Genomic DNA, 25,664 nt, shown 5'->3' with positions numbered 1-25,664 from the left:
GTAGCAGTTAACAGGAATAAGGTTATGCTGTAATTTACTTTTAACTCCTTGGCCCATTATGCCAATTACAGCTTCCGACTAAAATAAAACTATTCCCATGAGTGTCAGCCAAATTTCCAGTATGGACAAAAGCTGCTTGCTGGTGTGCCTTCATAGCAAGAGACTAATATATATCGTTGGATTTTTAAAACAACACCCAGCTGTCACAATAATTACCAATCTGATGAATGTTCTGTTCTATTGATTATTTTTGACTACTTTAAAAGTAAGATTTTTCTTACAGAACTAAAAATAATAATAACGCTATTATTTATCACCTTCAAGAAATCCAAGTTGATTTTCTTTATAAATTTAATTTTCAGTTCATCTGGAAACTCCTGTTAAATTCACTGTGAGCACTAATAGTTCAACAAATGCCCATCTGTCTTGGTATATACCTGGCAACTTTATTCAAATCAGACTTTTGTGTCAAATTGAAATTAGCAACAGTAATTCAGAACGACAACTGGTGAGTATTATTTTTAATGTAATTTTGCTCTGCTGAAATGTCAATGGTTTTATTGAAATTCATTTCTTTACAATTTTGTACTAGTAAAAGAGAAACTGATAGGTTATACTGACTATTTATTGAATACTAACTGTGCTAAATGTCAAAAGTCTAGCTCCTAAGCTTACAGAGAAGCTCTAGTCACGTTTACTTCCAGTTCTTTTCACAGTGCAGTGGTAGGTCATAACAGGCAAAACTAAGTAGTGTTTTGAGAAGTTGCAAAGCATTAAAATTAGCCATAATATTTGAGTTCTATCATAAGTTTGCAAAGTTGCTTTTCTGAAGATGTTTCTTTATTAAATTGCCACTCTTAAGCGATAGACTATAGTGGTTGTGTCTTTGGGAAGTAGGTAGCACTCATGCACACATTATCACTACTCTTCTACTCTGAAAATTTCCTTTGAAGTTGTTTTAAGATTCCAGTCTTGCAGTTTCAAAGTCACTTTTACAGTTGGTGTAAGTGGAATCTTCTTACTTTCAATAATTGTTGTGTATGTGTTTGTCAACTGTTTCAGCAACTCACTACTGCAATCTGTGGATGATATAAAGACTGTGAGAGGGGAAGAATTTTCCCGTTGAGCAAGATGAGCTGAGTGTGTCAGTAGGATATCCCTACTGAAATCCTCTATATCTGTCATTTAGAGAAAACTAAAAGCACCTGTTAGATGTTCTTAAAATTTCAGCGAAAGTTGGAGGGGCGAGGTAGACTTCCTGGAACTTGATGCTGATTGGGATTCAGTGACCAAGCACACAGTACAGTTACCCTGAGTTCTGTCACTTTTTTTTTTTTTATGCAGCCAGCATAAAAGGTCCCTCTCAGGCTAGGTCTACACTAGAGTTGGGGGTGTGATTCTGAGCTCACATATACATACCTGTACAAGGCCTGCTCAAACTAGCCTGCTAAAAATAGCAGTGTAGCTGGGGTAGCACATGTGATGGCTCAGGCTTAGGGTGACCAGACAGCAAATGTGAAAAATTGGGACGGGGGTGGGGGGTAATAGGAGCCTATATAAGAAAAAGACCCAAAAATCAGGACATCTGGTCACCCTACTCAGGCTAGTTGTCCTGAGAACATTCCTGCTTGGACTCCCTGGAAGCTAGCCCGAGCCGCCACCCATGTTAGCCCCTGACACTGCTATTTTTAGCCCATTAACTCAAGCATCTCTATGCTAGCTGAGAATCACCCCCCTAGCTTCAAGTATAGGTGTAGCCTAATTTAACATTTTTACAGCCTCCAGAAAAACTCTTAAGGCCCCTTGCAAAGCTGCTCTGTTGTGCTGGCAGCACCGGACATTTTATTAATCTGCCCCTTTTTAAGGTTGTAGATTACCATCTCTTAAAGCTACCGTTACAAAAAAAAATCTACTGTAAGTGTGTAACACCTGAGAACTCAGAAAGTATTAGAGATAAAGAGCTTTTACCATATCCTGGAGCCTGATCCAAAGCCTGCTATAGTCACTTGAAAACACTTCTTTTGGCAATGTCTGTGTTTTTGTTTTTTAAATGAACTACACTGGGGAAGTCTCTGGGTTTAAATATAGCTTGGTGGGCTAGTGTTTCAAAGCTGTGTCGACCTGGTCTTTCTAAGCTGTAGGGTGACCATATAGCAAGTGTGAAAAATCAGAATGGAGGTGGGGGGGTAATAGGAGCCTATATAAGAAAAAGCCCCAAATATTGGGACTGTCCCTATAAAATCAGGACATCTGGTCACCCTACTAAGCTGTGCACTCCAAAATCTTGATTTGCATTCTGTGGTTTGAGAGATTTTGAGTCTTTTGTATTAAAATTATAAAATGTGCTAAAAAGTACTAGTAGGTTAAGTACCACAAGTAAAAACCATACAGGTTGCTTGAGGGTTTGAGGGGAGAGCGGAAAGAAATGACATTTAGACATGAATAAGTTTAGACCTTGGCGGCTGCTATTGAAATACAGGCTGAAACTTTACAAAATATGTAGCTTTGTTACCTTGTTCTCCAGACGCTAGAGCAGGGGTTCTCACAAGAAATGTTTTGGTGGCCTCAGAGTGTGGCCACCAACTCTTGCTGGTGGCTGCTCTGACATTTTTTTCCTAAAATACTTAATTAACTTTAGGAAAAACAAATATGCATATATACATGTCCAAATCATTGTAATGTACTTTTGTAGAGTTTTTTTGCAGACAAAATAATCGACAGTTGTCTCTATTCTTTACTGGACCTAAACAGAATAGAAACACAAATAAGGTGCTTTGCATGTTTTGCTTTTTTGGTGGTTTTTTTTAGACTTGCTAGTTAGTAAGTCTGCTTCTGTGAAAAGCGATATTTGTATATTTGTTAATATTACTTTTCGGAGCAGACTTACTCAGCAAGCTAGGGGACAAATTAAGCCCTGGATGGGGAGGTGGGTAGGGAGGCGGGGGTGTGTGCAGTGGCGATTGGGCGTCTGGATGGGGTGCTGGAGGAGGCAGTAGAGGCTAGGGCGATGGTGGGGGGTGAGCCTGGGGCCAGAGCATGAAACCCTGTGGCTCGGGGAAGGAGCCCACCTTCAGATGGATGAAGCCCCAGGAAGGTGGTGAACTCCCACAGATCACCTGCTCCTACAGTGTTTGTGGCTCCAGAAGGGGGCAGGGACCAGCCCCTGCTGGTGGGCCCAGGGGAGGTGCCGTTGCTTTGCCCCCCTCACCCCATCACTACCCAGGAGGCTGTGGCCGCACGAAAAGCCCCTGGTGACTGCATGCAGCCACAGTGGCCACATTTGAGAAATCCTGCGCTAGAGTATAAATGAACAGATGAACAGGGTATAGTGTAATCAAGGAATGGCTGTGAAATTGTTATCAATACTGCAAGATGTTTTGGTGACAGTGGCAGAAGCTTTTCCACCCATATGCTCAATTGCTGGCTTTTTGACATTTTCTATTTGTCATTTGGATTAGAAAAAAAATAACTAATTTCAGACTAAAATTCACTTTGGAGACCAGTTCTTGGCAGCCAGGATAGATGTGTATTTATAAGTAGATTCAGTAAGAAATGTTCCCAGGGTCAGGATTTCTCACAGCAGCCGTGGCACTGAGTCACTGTACACATTTGTAGTAGTATGCATATGTGTGTCACTATTATGCATTGTTTTAACTGCTTTAAACTCAATACTATGCAATTGACTGTTTATACTAAAACCTGATTATGATTATGTTTGCTTTCCTTCGAAGGAAAAAGGAGCACTTTGTAGGAATACTGTTACTGGTATATATTTTATTTGAATGATATGGATGTTGGTCCAGCGGTTTTTCTTGGGTGTGCTTTGTGCAGGCACTGTTTTACAAAGGAAGAATGCTATTTGTCTGGGCAGATTCTCAGACCATGCCCATCACTGTGAGCATAGGAGCACCCTGGGTGAAATCCTGGTCCCATTGAAATCAGTGGGGATTTTGCCATTGATTTCAGTGGAGCCAGGATTTAATACATATGTAGAAAGAGTGTTCAGCGATAATAGCTGTCATATATAGCCTCGTGGAACCGGCTCAAAAGAAAGGGGTGTTCAGATTATGGTCAGTGGACCACCAGTCCTTTCTGGTGGTTCAGAGAGTGCAATACTTTTGGGAATCAAATGGTAGAGCGTTGGGAAAGCAGAGAGTGTTGTTAGCATTGTGATTACTCTGCTTTGTGGTATAGGATTATTCCCATTATCACATGGGATACAGCATCTAATGTTGACAATTTAGTATATACCCACATCTGTTTTAAAGTAGTTATTGGTGTTTTAATTTCTATACTAGGTGTAACTTCTTATGATAGGCCCCTGAAAAAACTTTCACTGGTGAACAGTGATTTTATGTAAAATATTTTCCCTATATATTTTCTTTCATTTACATTTATTTCCCCATATATTCTGGTTTGAAAGCTTTTTAGCATACATCCCCATTGCCCCCGCTAAAAGAGACTACATCCCACTAGACTTTGTATAACAGATTCTTCCTAAATAATCGCACAGTTGTCTGATTGTACAACTTTAATACTGTAGTTGACTTTTTAAAAACATTTTCCAGGTAGTGGTACTAGCATGATACAGGATGGGGGAAAGGTTTTCATATAGAATTCTATTAATTCTTAACAACAGAATGTCTCAATGGCCGGTGCAGAAAACTCAAATTACAGAGCTTGGGTGGACGCATTACATCCGTATGCCACATACACGTTCAGAGTACGCTGTTCAGCTTCTGAGCATTTCTGGCGGTGGAGTAAATGGAGTGAGGAAAAAAAGCTCACAACTTTGGAAGCCCGTAAGTTTATTGAACTGTCTTTTATGTCAAAATACTTAACTTGTAAGCCATATGCTTAACAAAGTTACCTTATTTTGTAAAATCTCCTTTCTTAGCTCCTGCAAGAGGACCGGCTATCTGGAGAGAGAGAAGTCCTGTCGGAGAAACTCTAACAGTCTTTTGGAAGGTACGTACGTGTGTGTGTGGTCATTGCTTTTCTTATGTACTTTCAATGTGTGAAAAGTTTATAGCCAGTAAATCTAATTGTTGTTCTTAAATATTTTATAGTGCCCATACTCAGAAAATTAGTGTCCTAAACGAAAACATCATTATCCCAGAAATGTGGACTATGCTTTAAAAAAAAAACACATGTATTACTAAAAACAGCTGCATATGGAATTAAGTAGGATTTCACATACAGAATAACTTCCTTAAATTTGTCCCTTTGAGAGTTGTCTTCAGTGCTCATGTGTTAACTCCTAAAAACGTTCTTGCTTTACTGACTTTTTTGCCTGGTAACCCCAACTTTGAGTATTAAATGCATGTAATCCTGTGTCCTGATTTTTAACGATAGTTTTGTTTTTTAATGTGACTTGTGCTTGTTTTGTTGCATAGCCATTACTTCTTTCTGAAGCAAATGGAATAATACTATCCCATGAAGTGTCATGTTACTCGCGAGAGATAATGCTAAAGGCTCATGAAGTCCCTGTACCCTTGAACAGCACTGAAATAAAGCTTGGGGGAAATGATTGTTTAATCAGTGTTGTAGCCAAAAATCGTGCTGGCTCATCTCCCCCTTCTAGGATAACTAGTATGGATCTTCCAAGTGGTGAGTACTTGATTCAAGGATTTAAAACATTCAAAGCTTGTGGAACAGCTGGGTGGTTGTGTTTTTCAGAGAATTTAGCTGATCTGTGCAAGTAACAAGTGATTTTTTCAATCTGCAGTGTCTCACCAGCAAATTATACTCGTCATGTAGAAGGAAGGCGGCAGTTACAGGCTAGGTTGCTGTGTTGCAGTTTTCTGGAGTCTTCCCAGGAATAACAAGGGAGAGGTTAAATCTTTGGCACAAATCTTCAACTTTTAGGAAGTTTTATTTATTTCAGTGCCATCTTTTTGACTCAAATAAATCTGATTAAATGTAAGAGGATCAAAACAGGTTTTTCTTGCAGTGGAAGCTCCTCAGTGCTGCATAGTTGTTTAACATTTTTCCACTCTGTGGGACTCAAACATCAACTAAATGCATGTGTAGTTGATCACGTGAAGTGAGAATACTAATGGAGCTAACCAATATTGTGCCTGAATCATGATCTGGTGTCAAAAGCGGGGGCTTGAAGGTGTAAGTTAGGGTTATTGAGGCCTCTCATTGAAGATATCTAAAAATGCCCTCCGTGGTAGTGAACTAGCCTCCTATATGTGAAGGAAAAGCTTTGGGCTAAATTGGTTTTGGTGCAAATGCCGGGGAAAGGGCAGCACATAGCACAGGAGCAGACCACGGAAGTCATAACATGGTCCCAGTTCTCCCTTGCTCCAGGGGGAAAGGAATCTTTGCCAGCCCTATACCTGGTGCAGATTACTTCCCCATCCACTCCCATTCATCTGCATTGGCTGGCACATTGGGAAGACAGAGTGAAGGCACTGCTAGCTCTCACCCAACTGTGCTGGAGCGGGGATTAGCAGCTCTGCAGAAGCTGTGCTTCCTAGCCCCTCAGCCCTCTGCTGTGACCTGTTTTAAGGCACATAATGTGACCCATACACCCCATGTGGGCATGTAATAGACGTCACAGTTGTGCACTTTCTGTCTGAAGTTCTGAAAATAAAATTACATCTCTTTAGGCAGAAATGTGTTTTGTTTGAGATTTATAGTTGGGATGTCAGTAACCATGATCCCTCATTATCCAGAATGAGTTTTGTCCTCAGGCTAAATAGCCTTCAGCTCCTCTATAGCGATACTACCTATTAATTTATCACTGCATATGTGAAGGAAAAGGAATTGGGCAGGATAGATAAATTAATGGCATCACTTTAATAACTCCACATCATGAGCAACAACTGTAGCTGACTCTGCAGAATGTAGGGCTCTCTAGATAATTCAGCTCTGTAGCCTGTGACCGAGGGTGACGGCTGGAATTCTGTGATTATTATAACATAGTACTGGAAAGGTAACATTTGGAAGACTGAATTTCCCTTTGGTGTTACCCAACATATACTCATTCTGAATTGTCTTCCGAGTTGACATAGGAATCATTTGAAACATGACTCACCCACTGACCTGGATTACGCTGCTATACAGTCACTTCTGGCTGCATCCTGTACAGCCTGCAAATGTTTATAACATCAATAAGAGAGAAACGTTTCTGATGCTCGAGACAGGTTTCATGAAAGAATTGAAAGGGAAGCAAAACCTACGTCATATCCTACTTAATGTGAGCTTTCAACGTAAGCAAACTTACTATGTGGGTGCTTTTCTGGCCTCCGTCATGGCAGTATTTGTGCTGCTAGTGAAACGGAAGTCTAGATTGCAGCAAAAACATGCACGTGCAGCTCTTCAATATCCAGTGTTGTTTTTTGCTGAGAGAATACTACTGAGCCTATTGTCAGTAAATTAATTTCATATTAACAAAATTCTAGAAATAAAATACTATGCAAGTGTCATATAAACGTGCACTCTAACATGTAATTTCCTTGAATCTTCAACTTTTTAGAAACGGTGTGTTTCAGGGTTGTTTTTTTAACAATTTAAGAACTTGCCCTGTCTATACATTTACCCTTATAGTCACATCAAATGGAGAGAAATGAATACAAAAAGAGGTGAAATTGACATTTCCTTAAGTGGCAATTCAGCAATGATATTTTCTTCCAAAAAATTGTTCTGCTAGCACACAGCATACGTTCTCCTAGAACACTCAGCATTTACATTGTCCTTTAGTAGTCACAGCACCTCAGGGAGGAATTAAGGTGTTTCTCTTTGCAACTTTTTTTTTTTTTTTAATTACTGAGATTTGCCTTTCCCTTTAAACTCAGTCTTGCATAGACTGGACAGTTTTAATACAATGAGATGATCCAAGCAAACAGGGATCAAGGCTAAGAACATTTTTAAAAAACTCAAGAAAAGTTGAGGAGGTTCTGAAGATGTGATGGGGTGTTTAAGTATTTTAGTTGCTCCTGGAGGGGATCTTTAAGATTTACTGGGACCCACCTGAATGGCGGCCATAGGTGGTGGCTCTGTAGGAACTAGTCAACAGCCTGGTGTTTTAGGGGTGGATGGATGGAAGGAATTAGTAGCTGGAGACTTCTACCAAATTGGTTTCAATTTGAATTAAACCAGAACCCCTGCAATAGAAACTTATCCAGAGAAGGTGATTTGTATCCAAACCCGAGGATCTGCTGAACGTTTTCTCTCCTTTCTGCACTACTCTTACAGACTTCACTATAGACTTCTAAGCTTGATTCATAGTGCTTCAAAAAGTATAGTATAATTTACTCCAATTTCACAGAGCCAATTGTGTGATCCTCTTTTCTAGCATGAACACATTGTATGCGTGTTCTCATGGCACCTGTTTTCTAAGAACTGTAGTTCAGGCTTCAAGAAAGCCCTTTGAGCTAAAGATACAGGGCTGAGCTCTAATGTTTTTTATATATTGTCTTTATTGTAGACGATGTTAAAACAGAGCTGGCAATTGCAGCAGGAAATGGAATTTACATTTCTTGGCATTCTGACCCCAACGTGACCTGCGGCTACACATTAAAATGGTGTATTTCATCTGGATCTGAACCCTGTAATGTGGACTGGGAAATGTTTCCTTCAAATGCAACGGATGCTGTGATCAAATCTGGTAAGAGAAAATCATTGTTTAAATTAGGCTTTCCAATTCAAAGTTTGCATGGTATATTGGCTTTGTAAGTGAATGCAGAAAATTATCAGTAGAAAGGATAAAAGGTACTGTTTTTAAATATCTTCTTTGCACTAATATTTCTGTTAATTTCTCACTCTCCTCAGCGGTCTCCATCTCTTAGTTCTTGATTCAACTATTATTTTCTTTATGCTTTCCAGAATGTTTTGAAGTTACTAAAAGAAATGTATCTGAAGCCCAAACTTTAGCATTCTGTAAAATTGTTAAAATCCAGGGCAAATCTTCCAGATTCCAAATGTACCACTCTGGACACCGAGGGGGGTGAGGGGAAAATGCATTGGTTTTTTGAGTGTGAGAAAGTGAGAGCTTCCTCTGTTGGCTTGCAATAAATAGACAATTGATTTTTCCTGGAGCAAGGCACATTCCAGGTATATAGATGCAGGTAGGCAGGCTAAGAAATAAAAGGCAGGTGTGGTGGGAATAGTGGGGAGCAAAATGGGGAGAAAAGAAATAAGCAGGAAAAGAGGCATATTTCCTGCTGTCCAAGAGGGCATTACAAAGACTAGAACATAATAAATTAAATATAAAGGTCCCATCTAGAGCCAACATTTAAGACTCAGTCACCTAGAGCCTCAACCTACAATGAGATTCTTGTAGTCAGACCCCTGCACCTGCCCGGAGCCCAGTTGACAGCATGGAGGCTCCCAGAACTCATAGGGATCTACCCACATGCATCAAATTGTTGGCTCAAGGTCTGAGCATTTGATTGCACAAAGACTACTACTCAGCACCTCCTGCAACTTCACCGAGTGTCGAGGGCATGCAGCACTTGGTAGGACTGAGTCTTCTGTCATCTTATAGAATGATGGAATAATAGAAATGCAGGGCTGGAAGGGACCTCGAGAAGTAAAGTCCTGCGCTGTGGCAGGACCAAGTAACCTTGACCGTTCCTGACAGGTGTTTGTCCAACCTGTTCTTAAAAACCTCCAGTGATGGGATTCCACAAGCTCCATTAGAAGCCTATTCCAGAGATTAACTACTCTTATAGATAGAAAGTTTTTCCTAATATCTGACCTAAATCTCTCTTGCTGCAATTTAAGGCCATTATGTCTTATTCTGCCTTCAGTAGAAATGGAGAACTATTGATCCTCACCTTCTTTATAACAGCCTTTAATATATTGTGAAGATTCTTATCAGGTCCCCACTCAATCATCTTTTCTGAAGACTAAACATGCCCAGTTTTTTTAACCTTTCCTCATAGGTCAGGTTTTCTAAATATGTTATCATTGATTCAATTGTTGTTCTCCTCTGGACTCTCTCCACTTTGTCTACTTCTTTCCTAAAATGTGGTACCACAAACTGAACACATTCCTCTAGCTAAGGCTTCACCAGTGTTAAGTAAAGCAGGACAATTGTCTCCTGTGTCTGACACATGACACTCCTGTTAATACACCCCAGAATGATATTAGCCTTTTTCACAGCTGCATCTCATTGTTGACTCATATTCGGTTTGTGATCCATTATAACACCAGATCCTTTTCAGCAGTAGTACCACCTAGGCAGTTCTTCCCCATTTTGTAGCTGTGCATTTGATTTTTCCTTCTTAGATACTTTTTACTTGTCTTTATTGAATTTCATCTTGTTGAATTCAGACCAATTCTCCAATATGTCTAGATTATTTTGAATTCTAATCTTGTATTCCAAAGTGCTTGCAAACCCCTCCCAGGTAGATGTCACCTTCAGATTTTATAAGCATGCTCTCCACTCCATTATCCAAGACATTTGATGAAAATATTGAATAGTACCGGACCCAGGGCTGGCCCCTGTGGGACTCCACTAGATATGCCCTTCCAGTTTGAGAGCAAACCATTGCTGATTAGTCTTTGAGTACGGTCTCTTTACCAGTTGTGTACCCATTTTATAGTAATGTCATCTAGAACACATTTCCCTTGCGTATGAGAATGTCATATGGGACTGTTTCAAAAGATTTACTAAAATCAAGGTTTCAGAGTAGCAGCCGTGTTAGTCTGTATCTGCAAAAAGAACAGGAGTACTTGTGGCACCTTAGAGACTAACAAATTTATTAGAGCATAAGCTTTCGTGGGCTACAGCCCACTTCTTCGGATGCATATAGAGTGAAACATATATTGAGGAGATATATATACACACATCACTGAACAAAAACACTGACCCAGGAACCTATCCTTGTAACAAACCCCGATGCCAACTCTGTCCACATATCTATTCAAGTGACATCATCATAGGACCTAATCACATCAGCCATACCATCAGGGGCTCGTTCACCTGCACATCTACCAATGTGATATATGCCATCATGTGCCAGCAATGCCCCTCTGCCATGTACATTGGCCAAACCGGACAGTCTCTACGCAAAAGAATTAATGGACACAAATCTGACATCAGGAATCATAATACTCAAAAACCAGTGGGAGAACACTTTAACCTGTCTGGCCATTCAATGACAGACCTGCGGGTGGCTATCTTACAACAGAAAAACTTCAAAAACAGACTCCAACGAGAGACTGCTGAGCTGGAATTGATATGCAAACTAGATACAATTAACTCAGGATTGAATAAGGACTGGGAATGGCTGAGCCATTACAAACATTGAAGCTATCTCCCCTTGTAAGTATTCTCACACTTCTTATCAAACTGTCTGTACTGAGCTATCTTGATTATCACTTCAAAAGTTTTTTTCTCTTACTTAATTGGCCTCTCAGAGTTGGTAAGACAACTCCCACCTGTTCATGCTCTCTGTATGTGTGTATATATATCTCCTCAATATATGTTTCACTCTACATGCATCCGAAGAAGTGGGCTGTAGCCCACGAAAGCTTATGCTCTAATAAATGTGTTAGTCTCTAAGGTGCCACAAGTACTCCTGTTCTTTTTACTAAAATCAAGATATCACATCTACTGCTTTCACCTCCCCCATCCACTAGGCCAGTAACCCTGTCAAAGAAGGAAACTAGGTTGGTTTAGCATGATTTGTTCATGACAAATTCATGCTGGCTGTTCATTACCCCCATTATCCTTCAGGTGCTTACAAATTGATTGTTTAATAATTTGTTCCAGGTATCCAAGTTAGGCTAACTGGTCTATAATTCCCCAGGTCCTCTTTGTTCCCCTTTTTAAAGATAGGCACTATGTTTGCCTTCTCCAGTCTTGTGGGACCTCACGGGTACTCCAGGAATTCTCAAAGATAATTGTTAATGGTTCCGAGATTTTTTCAGGATAGTTCCTTAATTTCATTAGGCCTTGTCACTTAGACATATTCAATCTTATATACATATTCTTTAACCTGTTCTTTCCCTATTTTGGCTGTCATTCCTTCCCCCAGTTGTTTAATATTAATTGTGTTGAGTATCTGATCACCATGAGCCTTTTTACTGAAGACTGACACAACACAGGCATTAAACACCTCAGCTTTCTTGATCCCATCAGTTATTAGCTCTCCTTTCCCGCTAAGTAGAGGACCTACACTTTCCTTCGTCTTTCTCAGGCTCCTAATGTATTGAAACAACCTCTTCTTATTGCCTTTTATGTCCTTTGCCAGGTGTAACTCATTTGTGCCTTAGCTTTTCTGATTTTATTCTTACATGCTTGTGCTATTCTTTGATACTTCTTGTTAGCAATTTGTCAATGTTTCCACTTTTTGCAGGATACCTTTTTGATTTTCAGCTCTGTTTCATAAAGAGCTCCTGATGAAGCCATATAGACCTTTTACTATTCTTCCTAACTTTCCATTGTACCAGGATAGTTTGCAGTTGTACCTTTAATATTGTCTCCTTGCAAAACTGCCAGCTCTTTTGAACTCTTTTTTCCCTTAGATTTTCTTTCCCTGGGATCTATCCCCTTGTTTAGAGAGAGAAGAACAACGTATGTTTTATACAAACTCGATTCAAGCCTTGAGCTCATTATTGAAGAGAATAGTCACCCTGAATAACAGTGCTGTAATGGATGTGGCTATAACAACTAAGAAAAAATCAGTTGATGAGCCACTATATCTGGGGAGGGGAAAGAAGAAACATGACAGCTTTGAAGTGTTGAAGGAAAAATAACATTTCTGTTAACATTGCAAGTGTGTGTTTCATAATGGAAAGCAACAATCTGTGCTGCTTCCAATATTTTCTTAATGATATTTGTTTAGACTGTCTAGGTTGCTCTGAATGGTCAAAATTATTTACTGACTCTGAACTGTGTGTGTAATGGCACACCTTTTGTGTATAAATACAGTATAGATTAAATAGGGAAAATATTAATATGTAAATACCATATGGTCTAATTCAGGGGTTCTCAACCTTTTTCTTTCCAAGGCCCACCTGTGTCCCAACAACTGTTCTCCTGCTTATAAAAGCCAGGGCTGGTAACAAGCAGGGCAATTGCCTGGGGTCCCGGGAAGCTCAGTTGCTCAGGCTTTTATATGCAGAAAAACAGTTGTTTCCTGTGGCTTTGCTGTTCTGCGGCTTCAGCCCCAGGCAGCAGGACTCCAGGGCAGTGGGGCTTCAGCCCCTGCAGTGTGGCGGGGCTTGGCAGACCCTCTGAAACCTGTTTGTGGCCCCGAGAAGGCCACAAATCCCCAGTTTAGAATTGCTGGTCTAATTATTTGTGCTGTTACTTTAAATGTTTTTGTATGAAAATATGCATGTAAAAGCTTAAAATATAACTCTTGCTAAAAAGATTTTGCTTACCAGTGATATTCTTCTGCAGCTCTGTTTCAACCTGGTGTGAGATACAATTTTTCACTATATGGCTGCAAACACAATGGATATCAGTTATTACAGAATATAACGGGATATATGAAAGAATTGCGTAAGTGCATTTTATTGTTAAGATCCTTTAGAAATACAAGATAAAATAAATATGACTAACTTGTACTAGTCTTCTCTAGATAAATTAGAAAAAGTCTGAAAGCAGAATCTCCTTACTGCTGAATATTTCCTTTATCTCTTTCAGTGCCACTAGCCCTTAGAGTTCATTAATAAAGATTTTTAATGTATCACTTATTCACTAATTCAGTGAACTTCCACTCTCTGTGTCCTAGCTGGTTCTTATTCTGTTGTCTGAAAATCAGATTGAAATTATTGTAATATTTAATGTGAAAGTGGGATACAGAAGTTAAAATGGGGATTCAGCCCTAAAAAGTTTGAATAAATGGCAATATGAAGTTCCACCTGCCTCGTATTACTCACTTCCATGACAAATGTGCTCAGTTTGCAAGTCAAAAGATGTTTTTTCCCACTGTTACCCCCACAATGTTATCCTGAGTTTTGACAGCCTGGTCGTTGGCTTCCATATTGCACATCATCAACAACAGGGTCTGCATCCAAATATGCCCTTTGTTGTGCTCATGTAAGTGCATTGTCTTCAGATTATGCTGTGTGACACAGGCGCCGACTTTCCAAGGTGCTCAACCACTGGCTCTGTGCCAGGCCCCGCCCCCATTCCACCCCTTCTCCTAAGGCCCCACCCCAGCTCCACTCCTGTCCCACCTCTTCCCATCCAGTTCGGCCCCCTCCCCCCAAGCACGCCGCGTCCTCGCTCCTGCCCCATCTCCGCGCCCCCCCCCCCCAGCTAATCGTGGCATGCAGGAGATGTGGGGAGGGAGGGGAAGGTGCTGATTGATCATGGGGCCCGCTGGCGGGCGGGAGGTACTGGGGAGGGTGACAGGGGGGCTGTGGGTGGGTGGTCAGCACCCACCATTTTTTCCCCCTGGGTACTCCAGCCCCGGAGCACCCATGGAGTTGGCACCTATGCTGTGTGACATCTGTGCAGTCCCATTTACAGCTAATAAGGTTGCACAGGGATCACTGAAGACAGTGGTTATACAGGTAAAGCTGAGGTATAATTTGGGCTTCAAGGAACCATTATTACTGGCCTTCTGCAGTGTGAAAAGAGTCCATCTTGACTAGAGCTGGGCAAAAAATGTTGGCCAAAACTTTTTCCCAGAAGAATTAGCTGCAGGTTGACTGAAACGCTTTGTGAATTCAGGTTGAATTCACCAAATTGTTTTGGTTAGAAAACAAAACAAAAAAAATTCTGGAAAAATTGAAACATTTCATCTCAATGCTTTTCTAAACAAAAAGCGTAGATTCTTTTTGTTCAAAACACGTTTTTGGTTCAAGTTTTGATGCAATTTTACTTGTTTAAAAAATGAAACGTTTTTTTGTTTTTGAATAAAAATATTTTTTTCAACCTGAAACCTACATTTTCTTTACTTTTTTGGGTCACCAGAACATTTAAAAAAATTGTCTTTGGTTCAATGCAAAACAATTTTTTTGGTTTGGCCAGTGAACACAACTCTAATCTTGACTGTTGAAGCCAAAGTGAGTGTGTGGGGCTCAGTTACTTTGCAAGTAAAAATATGTCTGAGTATATTTAATATAGAAATCAGTGAGACACAGTGAATAAAGAAACCTACAATGTTCTTTATATCTAAATCAGTTTTTAGAGTAAAATTGCATTTTTAAAATATGAATATATTCTCATTAATTACAATTCCAGAGTTTGCATTTATATCTAGTGCTGATACTGACTTGGAATGCCTTAGATGTTTAAAGACCACCCCTCTACTCCCTTTTGCTCTGTTCCTGGAAGTCTGAACTCTCTTTATACGTAACAGCTAGGAGAGTGAAGGATAAATGCATATTGTGTAGCTATAGGACCCATTTCTTTTTGAACTTTAAGGTATCTTTTGCCAGGTGCTTGGAATAATTTTATTGGAAACTTTTTCTGATTACTTAGTCTGAGGCAGGGTAATGCTTTGTAGGGATCACTGCTTGCTGCTTAATGCTATGATGGAAGATGAAATGAAATGTTTACTCTTATCTCTTGTTTTCAACCATTTACACCTCTCTTAAAAAACAACATCAAAGCATTTGGACTAAGTTTGTCATATTTTTCAAAACAGAAATTGTGATATAATAGATATATAATTTCTTATCGTGTAAGAACACAGTTGGCTTCTAAAATTTCACTCATGGTGGTATCTGTACCTCCAGCTAAGGCCTGTTATATGAATGCGCCTTGCTGTGATCCCTGCACTAGAGCCCATGTATTGCAATGGAGATTTGTGACTCCTGCTGGGACGCAGCAGTGCTTTTAAACAGCGTTAATACTTTTCTCAAAGAAGAATGCAGGCTCTGTTGTTACTAAATACAATTTCTTCAAATAAAGCAAAGTTACAGCCATTTGAAAATGAGACAGTTTCTATTAAGTTGCATCTTTCTAACGTTTGCACTAGCTGGATTTATTTTTAATGTGTGTTCATACTGTTTGTATAGCACCTAGCACAATAGGGTCCTTGTCCATGACTGGGATTAGTAGATGCCCTTGCAATACAAATTACTGGTGATAATATACCAACACGGAGGCTGATGTAGTGACACCTGGCTAATGTCACCTCTATTATTAATATATATATATTTTTGGAAAGGGAAAAAAATGGATCTAGAAAATTTTCAGTGTAGTGATCAACATGTCAGTCCTAATAATAATGCTGTAATACTAACATACTCTTAGCATACAATGGAAGGATAGTTATTTAACTTTTTTTTTTTTTTCCAATTCTTTCCATAGCTCCAAAGGTAGCACCAAATTTTACTGTAGAAGAAACCTCATCAGATTCAATATTAGTAAAATGGGAAGACATTCCTGTGGAAGACTGCCAGGGGTTTTTAAAGGGATATATTCTTTACTTTGCAAAAGGGGAGAAAGGTTCTTCAAAGACTAGTTTTACGGACGAAGGTAAATAAAATATATGGTCCTCAATTTTCCTGTAAACTCCCAGTACTCGCTAATGAATAGTCCTTTAAGAAACAATTGTTTAATTACAGTTCAGTTGGCATTGTTCAACACCTAAATTGGCCTTTCAGAACTGGTGAAGACATTTAAAATACTAACTGCTCATGTGGGCAAGAGTAGATGAACTGAGTGGAATTTCTAGTTCACTAGGGTACCCACATCACACAAGTCACCATGACAATGAACATCCAGTCCCTGAGGAAAACACTGAGAGTGTGAAAATGGCAAACCCTCCAGAACTGGGTTTAAGTGCATTGGCAGTGTGGTTGGGATAATGTTGCATTGCCAATGCTCATGCTATCTCTGGTCTGTAGATAAAGAGAAGGCCAGTTTCTTTCCCTGTTAGTGTGATACTTTTCATTCAGTTCATTCCAAAACTGATAATTGTGGTAGTGTGCAAATGATAGAAGAAATAACCTTATAAGATGTAATTGCACTTACCAGAGATGTTCTGAAATGTAATTATATGAAGTCTGTAGCAAATGGTGGAGTTCAGTGCATGACATCTTTATTTTCAGCTTGCAGTTTATTAATGTTTAGTCTGCCATAATCCTTGTTCTTCATTCTTTGGGCTTGTCTTTACTGCAAACTTAATTTGAGTTAAAATTCGAGTTCTGCCCCCAACTCAAGGTTAGGATTGTGAGCAGGCTTTAATTCCAGTATGGTGATGCTTTTAACTCAAGCTGGCTGGTCCATCAGGAAGTATAGGCTAAAACTTGATTTAGCACAGCTAGTCATCTGCTAACACAATGACTCCGTAGTATGGATGCAGGCTAAGTCTTCCAAGGCCTTCTCACAATTCCTCCACATGTGCCAGACAGGGCAAACAAGTTCTCCCACAGTTCATTAGGAAAAAATTCATAGAATGGCTCAGCTTGCAGCTGTGCTAAGAATGCAATTATATGTCATCAGAAGTCTTAGTGCAGCATCAGTGTGGACACAGCAGCTTGAGTATTACTTCATAGCACGGCTGCTCTCACTCGAGCTGGGCTAACTTAAGAGGAGTAACTCAAGTGTACATAATGAGAGTTACTTCTGCACTGAAGATATACCCTTTGTGCTGCTGAATTAACACCCTGTTACACTACACAGTAGTGGATTTTCTGCAGCATAATTCTGTACTCAGGATTTCGCTCCATTAAAAAGATCGTTTTCCAGTTTAATATGAAGTTTGAGTTTTGTGAACATATTCTAATGTGGTGTACGTTCCCTACCTTTTTAAACAGAAAACAAAACAGAAAAGAATATTACTGACCTAACGAAAAAGTCTTTGAGAATACTTGATCTTCAAGGCAAAACAAGTTACCGACTGGGCTTACGAGCCTATACCGTTGGTGGAATAGGCCCATCGAAAGACCTGTATGTGGTGACAAAGGAGAATTGTAAGTTGAACATTCCTGTTCGCTAATACTTCTAGCATGGCAATGCTTAAGTCAAACAGTACTATGATCTTTATTTTGGACTCATCTGATGTCTTTTCCTGCTTAGCTATCCCAGAACTGTTATCTGTATTTTTAAATAGCAGATCGGGGGGGGGAAATTAACCTTAAAGCTATTCAACTGTTACAGCTACTATGAAGCTCATAATAATTAATGCTTGTTTAAAAACTTCATCAACTCATACATATGGATGGGGTCTGAACCCATAACTGCTCAAAAGATTGAAAATTACTAAAGCCACCTGAGGATCAGAGGGGAAAAAAAAAAGAGGTTTACTCAGTTTGGAACGAAGAAGTGCATGAAATGACTGCCCAGAAGGCTAAACGGGCACTTTCGTTAGGGGAGAAAAGGAGATGCTCAGTGATCTTAAAAGACTAAACTAGGTAAAAGGCAATGCACTTATGCAACATGTAATTAACCTGTAGAAATCACTGCCACAGAATAGACAAATAGTTTGATAATTTTAAATAGCCACCTAAAATACAATAAACACTAGCAGTTATGCTCTCTGGGATAAAATTTGCAATCAGTCCTATCATCATGCATGTGAAGCTTAGTACCAATAGGGGATCAAACAGAAACCTCTTCCTTTTCTACACACTATTTCACAATTGACGAACTACATTATCGGAGGGTTTGTCTTTTGCAATGAAGGATGTGGTATAGGCCCCTGTTGTAGGCAGATGGGGCTTGATGAGCTGTCACTGATCTATAAAGCGGCCTATAATATCTGGGAATGTTACAAAAGGGTTGTGAGCCACACTTTGTTGATAACTTTGAATATCTCTTACTGTTTTTCATTATTTTTTCCCAGCCGTGGGGTTGATCATTGCCATTCTCATCCCAGTGGCAGTAGCTGTTGTGCTTGGAGTGGTGACCAGCATCCTTTGCTACCAAAAGAGGGAATGGTAAACGCTCATTTTCAGTTAAATTCTTCTATTTGTTTGTGTTGAGTAATTTATTGCCTTCCTGTGAGGGGGTGCACTCACCTCTCATGAGTGCCTCCTGTTGGCTGGGTGTGGTGCTGCAATCTTATTTTTCTCCTGGTGCCCCTATAGGCTGCCGACCTCGCTAGACAGGTTTTCAGTGGCCCAGCACTCCAGGCAGGTCACACACAATCTAAAATGGACAAACCCCTTCTAGGGTACTCAAGTCAAAAACAAATATAAACAAGTCTTCCAGTTCCCTGGCTCAAGCTGGACTCAGCCCATTCTTCCTGAGGGTGCCTGCTCTCTTCAGTCCCTGTTGGGCACCTTTAAATCTAGCCCCCTTTATTGGGCTTTTAGTAAAGAATCTTTTAACCTCTTTAGGGTTTAGGTCACTTCTCCACTGGCTGGTGCGGGAAGGGGGACCCAGGCCCACCTGCTACTCTGGGTCCCAACCCAGGGACCCTGCAAACAGCAGCCACGTGCTGCTTTCCGTAAGAGTTGCTGCTGCATTCCCTGGGCTGTTTCACAGTCGGTCTCATCGCCTTCACCTATTACCTTAGGGTTACAGTCCTTGGGGTCTCTCTGTCTTATCCCTGCTTGAGCAGGGTCTCTCCCAGGCCTCCTTCCCTGAAGAGTTTTGCAGCCTTCCAGCCCTTCCTCACCCTTCTGGTCCTAGCCAGTGACTGACCTGCTAAGCCCCTTTGGCTCCTTTTAACTGAGCCTGTTGGGCTCTGATTGGTTGCTTCCCTGCAACCTTTCTAGGCAGGCCTGGAGGAGCCACCTTCACTGCTCCTGCAGGGAGCCTTAAAAGGCCTGGTACCCCCTGTCATGCTTCCCAAAACACCTGAGGATTTCAGTGGGCTTTACACAAGACCTTTGGGTGAGGGTGGGTGGTATTCCCATTTTATAGTTGGGAGGGATAGGAGAGAAGGGAGGCCCAGAGAAGTAGCGATTTGGCCACAAGGTCCCACAGTGAGTCAGTGACAGAGCCAGAAGAACCCAAATCTTCTGCTCATTTTCCAGTGCTCTTCTCCTCCACCTGAGGCTGCATGCAAGGTCAGGTGTAGTAGAACTTGAATTAAAATGTGTAGAATTAGGCATACATTTAATTTGTGATCTGCCCATGATCAATTTACAGTCCATCTTCAAGCTTTCAGAAACCTGAAACTCCAGTGGAAGCATCAGAAGAATGTGTACATTTTTTTTACATGCAGCCTAAAGCACAACTGTGTGAAGTGAAAAATTTGAACAGTTAAAGTTTATACTCTGTGTTGAGGATTACGACCTGATAGTAACATCATGACTGTTTTTCTTGCTTTCTTATTTTGACATGCTGAACCTTTGCTGGTAATTTTGAAAATTACTTAACTTTTCTCTATAAAGGATTAAAGAAACGTTCTACCCTGACATTCCAAATCCTGAGAACAGTAAGGCATTGCAATTTCAGAAGAATATATGTGAGGTAACCTTCATTTTAATTAAAATTTTAAGCATCTAAAACAGTGGTCCCCAAACCGAGGAGCCCGGGTCAGCCCCCACAAGGAAGTGGGGAGGGAGCACTACCCAGCCCTGCTCTTCCCCCAGCTCTGCTCCAGCCCAGCCACCAGTCCCTGGCTGCAACTCCAGCGAATGCCTCACTGCTAAATGATGAACTAGCACTCGGCTGAGCCCTCAAGGGTTGTTGTTAATGTAGCCTCACACTACAAGGCAGCATGAATGGAGGGAGGAGAGACAGCATGGCAGACAGAGACACACACCATGTAAGGCCTTGGCTACACTCGGGAATTCACAGCTGCGGCAGCGCTGTGAAGCGCGAGTGTAGTCGCGCTGCCAGTGCTGCGAGAGAGCTCTCGTCGCGCTGTATGTACTCCACCTCTCCGAGGGGAGTAGCTTGCAGTGCTGCGAGCGAGCGTGCAGCGCTGCAGGCTCTGATTACACTGGTGCTTTACAGCGCTGCACTCGCTGCGCTCGGGGGGAGGGCGTTTTCACACCCGTGAGTGCAGCAAGTTGCAGCGCTGTCCAGCGCCAGAGTAGCCAAGGTCTGTAAGAGAGAGAGAGATGCGCATTGCCCGTTTAAGTACGCTGACCCCACTCTAAGTACACTGCCTTTTTAAATAGATCAGCAAATTGAGACAGCAGCTCCTGCCAGCAAGCTCCCTCCGTCCTGAACCCTGTCGTGTCCCCCCCCTGCTCTTTGGAAATGGGGTAAGCAGGGGGCAGGAGAAGGGGGGAGGGGGACACCCTGACATTTGCCTCCCTTCCCTCCCCCCCCTCGCAAAGCAAGCAGGAGGCTCCAGAGAGCACCTCCAAGGCAGAGGGCAGGAGCAGCACATGGCAGTGGAGGGAGGGACAGCTGAACTGCAGGCAATTGATAGCCTGCTGGGCGGCTGCCACACAAGGAGCTTAGGGGAATGGGGAGCTGAAAGGGGGGCCGCCCGCCCACCCTGGTTCCAAGCCCCCACCAGCTAGCTCCAACGGGCTGCTCTTTCTGCAAGCAGTGGACAAAGCAGGCGGCTGCCAAACGACGTTATAAGGGAGCATTGCGCAACTTTAAACGAGCATGTTCTCTAATTGATCAGCAACGTAACAACGAAACAATGTTAACCGGGATGACTTTAAGTGAGGAGTTACTGTACTGTCTATATGAACTAAAATAGTATTACATTTTCTTAATATCCAATTCTTTTGCATTATCCTCACTTTCCTGCTTTTCTTGTGGCTTTTTTTTAGGGGAACACAGCTCTTAAAACCTTGGAAATGAACCCTTGTACCCCGAATAGTGTGGAAGTGGTGGAAACGCAATCCACAGTCCTTAAGATAGAAGACACAGAAATTATATCCCCTGTAGCGGATAGTGAGCTTCCTGAAGATGGGTCTGACCCAGAAACAGGAAGCCACGTGGTGGTGTCATACTGCCCACCAATCATTGAGGAGGAGATCTCCAGTCCACCAATAGATGAACCTGTGGGATCTTCTCAAGTCATTTATATTGACATTCAGTCAATGTATCAGCCTCAAGTTAATCCAGAGGAAGAGCCAGAAATTAACTTTGTCACTACAGCAGGCTATAAGCCACAAATGCAACTGCCAATTAATGCTATGAAAATGGAGAGTCACTCACCCACAGAAGAGGACTTAGATAAAACTGCGGGCTACAGACCTCAAGCAAACACTAATGTCTGGAAGTTAGACTCTCCAGACTCTCCTATATCAATTCAAAGCAACAATGAAAATGGATCTTTTGGAAGTCCGTGCTCCATTAATTCTCGACAGTTTTTGATCCCCCCAAAGGATTATGAAGACTCTCCCACCCATAACAACACTGGGTGGTCCTTTACAAATTTTTTTCAGAACAAACCAAATGATTAACCATCATGGTAATCGTCATTTCATCCGAACTTGCCATTCAATAAGTTCTTGTTCCTAGTGTTGTCATATCAGCATGGGTTATCCTTGGAGACAGTCAGCAGCTTTTTTTTTTTTGTGAGCTGAATGTTACCACATTTAAGTTAAAGTGTTAATGTTCCATTTTAATACAGGCTAAAAACTCAGTTATAGAAACTCAGTTATTATACTATGAAGATATAGGGGTTTTGAGGTTAGATCTCCTCGTAATCCTAGTCAAAGAACTCTGTCTGCTTTCAAGTTGTGTTTCAAGATCAATGTGATCTCATACAACTTGTTACTTTGAAAGGTGTTCTACTTCTGTTGTTAACTGGCTCTTATAATGAATATTCAGAATAACTAAATCCAAATCAGTTTATAAACTGTCTAGATGAGGGTGATGGCGGTAGGTAAACTTTCAGTCTAACAGTTGGAAATTACATGCTTAGATTGGTAGTTAATTAAATCTGTTACCAAGACATTACAATTAGCACTTTAATCTGTGCTTAGTTAAAGTCCCACGGGTAAAAATATCATAATCATTTAACACTTTAAACAATGGCTATTCATGTTTGTTGTTTGATAACCAGAACTCTAGATTCTGTACCTACTGTACAATGTTTATTCAATATCTGACTCAGGGGTACAAACTTGGAAAATGAGTATAACACTGATTTAAACCTCAACAAGAACTGCAAAATGTTTAAACTTCAGCATTAATTTTTTAAACCTTAAAACACTATCTTTTTTCTCTTTTGGTTAAGGAGGTAGTATTTCCTAACATATTGCACTAATGTGTTTTGTATTTTAGAGCTGCAGCTCCAGATCTGCTACCTCAAAGAGGTTAAGCATCTTTTTCTTCTAGAAACACTAGTTTAGACCATTATTAGTCTAGAACTAAAGTGCTGTGAGCAGGCCACCCGAGTGATTAGTCTCATTCTTCAACAGTTGTTGGTTGCATTAACCTATCAGTAGAGACTGCTCCATAGATTGCATTTAGTAGCACTAGCTGCCCAGGCAGATTTGCTCCACCAGTGAGAAAGGTTGGTCTTTATCTGTAATAGTCCCCACCAGCCAGGAAGACACTCTGTGGCTAAACTCCAGAAACATTATCTACCAAACAGAGCACTCTTTCCAAATCCTACGTGGAAACATAAGGTGAGATTTCTCTACAGGCAAGGGGGATCCCAGGTAAGCTAATGCCACTAATGGTTTTTAATAGCTACTCCCCAGCACTGGTCACCCAATGTAATGCTCTAATGGCAAGATTAGCATTTGTGTGTGTTTTTAAAGAAATGTTAAAAATCATCATCGTTGAGTATTTCTGCTTTCACACCTACGTCACATAAACCTGCTATAAACAGCTCTAATTGTAACACTTCAATGTATAAACATTAGATTGTGACAGATGCATCACAAGAACCAAGCCATTACTTCATTGACTTTGTTTTTTAAATGCTTTATAACTTAAATCTGTTTCTAATTGTTAAAAAAAAAATAATAATGATGGAGGGTCATGTGATGCAACATTGAAGTAAAACAGTGTGCTCTTAAGCTCTTAGCTAAATCCTTTTAAGGTCTCGATTTCGAGCATTAATTTGTGGCTCCTCAAATAATTAATTTGCAGAAATAGCTTTCTAAACCGAGCACTGAGACAGCCAGTCCTGCTGAATTTGATATTAGACCCACAGCTCTGAAGTAGTCGGAGCAGATCAGGAAGACAGGTCTCCAAAACCATACACATCCACTGCATGTGGAACTGTGATCTGGCCACCCATCAGACAAAAATTACCTTAAACCTGATCACAGCAATAAATACTAAGATTCTGTATCTGCACCCACTTTTCTTTATACTTCAAAAGTGGCATAACTTACCATGATCTATGTTTGGCTGAGTCTCTTGGATAAAAATGAATGTCTTTCTCCAAGTGTTCCCTATCCTCTCTTAAACCAAAAAACACTGAATGGATCAGGTATTGATTTTTATGTGACATCAGAGGATACTGATAATCAGCTTGATGAGGCTTGAAAGGCAAAAAACAAAAGAGGGTATTAACCTCTTAAAAATCTGATTTATGGTGAAGGCACATTGCTCCATCAGGAGATCAGAGAACATCCTGTCCTTGGGACCACTCTGCAAATGTGGAGAAAAAAGCAATTCCATACCTTGGTCTATTATCAAAATTCTCATTGACTTCCCAGATGTGTGCAAGGTACCAGGTTTTCTTTCAGGATGTGAAGACGGTAACTTCAACGGATGGGCTGTCAAAGGACAGTAGATCCTTGGAGATTTTTATTTATCGCAAGTCATAATGCAATTGACTTTTGAACTGCTCAGAATTAAATTTAATCTTTCTTGGGATTTCTATACATAACTACAAGTAACTCACTTCCTAGACATGGTAGCTAAATGAGAAACTCCACAATTGGGAATACAAATTGGAAGAAACTCTGGTGGTGGCCTTACTCAATCTCTTCTTGCTACCGCACAAATTTTGTTAAGAAATGCAAGTACATGCCCCAAGGTCTTCCATCTCCTGAACTTCATATCTTAAAATCCCTTTTGAGGATTAACAGTGGCAAAAAGCCCTTTGCAAATAGAGGTTTCAACATTACAAGCAAGCGCCATACTTTGCGCTGCACAGACTTTACTATTTTCATTAAACTTTGAACAAAATCTGTACATTGCAGATTAGTTTGAGTCCATGGGAAATGTATAGTTTTATTTGCTATGATAAATATTTATGCAAAGACAAATCTTAAGTTTTAATCTATGCAGAGTACCATTATATTACATTTCTTTTATTTCACTTACCTGGATATAGCATTTGGTAATCTCCAGTACTTTAAACTGTCCCTTTTTGTTTCTCTTATACAATTGGAAAAAAATTAATTAATTGGATTTGCCTGGAACAGAAGATCAGTTAAGCCCATGACAGATGCAGTATACTATACCTGCTCTCAGGTTACACTGTGTGTTTCACCATTTATTGACAGTAAAGGCAACAATATTTGAAATAATTTGATTTCTGAGTGATGAGGGAGCACTTTATTTTCTTAGCGTACAGGGCATTCTGCATTGTGACCTAAACACTCAAGTAAAGTGCAGGTATTTCTTCTTTCACCAGCTGTACTACTTTACTTTTTAAAAATGTGAGTTAGTTACATCCCTTGCACAGGCTTTCTGGGGCACTTTCTGATCTTGGGGTTTATGGCCAAGAACTCCTATTCTCAATGCAAGGGCTTGAATACCCGCTTCGCATTATGCCACTGTAATGGGGATGAGACTAGTAGGTGAGACAGACAGGTGTGTGTCTATATGCTGTATGTGCATATATCAGATACAGTGTGTTAAATTGTTACAAACCAGTTAGCAGCTGTCTTCATAACAATCTAGGCCTGGCTAGCAGTGCAATTCAGTTATGTGCTAGTTCACAGATACAGTGGAGTAC

General features: G+C 40.6%; 1 protein-coding gene across 1 annotated transcript in view; it reads left to right on the top strand.

Annotated features, from left to right (window-relative positions):
• Positions 1–24,900, top strand: part of LIFR (LIF receptor subunit alpha) — a 76,907-nt gene extending 52,007 nt beyond the window's left edge. Inside the window, exons 10-20 of the mRNA XM_026649058.2 lie at positions 363–508; positions 4,640–4,802; positions 4,898–4,968; positions 5,397–5,610; positions 8,438–8,617; positions 13,367–13,468; positions 16,235–16,402; positions 17,686–17,841; positions 18,714–18,807; positions 20,212–20,290; positions 21,559–24,900. Coding sequence (XP_026504843.1) covers positions 363–508; positions 4,640–4,802; positions 4,898–4,968; positions 5,397–5,610; positions 8,438–8,617; positions 13,367–13,468; positions 16,235–16,402; positions 17,686–17,841; positions 18,714–18,807; positions 20,212–20,290; positions 21,559–22,197 — 2,012 coding nt within the window. The 3' untranslated portion in view covers positions 22,198–24,900. The remainder of the gene's footprint in view (positions 1–362; positions 509–4,639; positions 4,803–4,897; positions 4,969–5,396; positions 5,611–8,437; positions 8,618–13,366; positions 13,469–16,234; positions 16,403–17,685; positions 17,842–18,713; positions 18,808–20,211; positions 20,291–21,558) is intronic.
• Positions 24,901–25,664: the final 764 nt, after the last annotated feature.

Source organism: Terrapene carolina, unplaced genomic scaffold (assembly GCF_002925995.2).
Source record: "Terrapene carolina triunguis isolate 2854851 unplaced genomic scaffold, T_m_triunguis-2.0 Scaffold69, whole genome shotgun sequence".
NCBI lineage: Eukaryota > Metazoa > Chordata > Testudines > Emydidae > Terrapene > Terrapene triunguis.
This window is presented reverse-complemented; position numbering and strand designations above follow the sequence as displayed.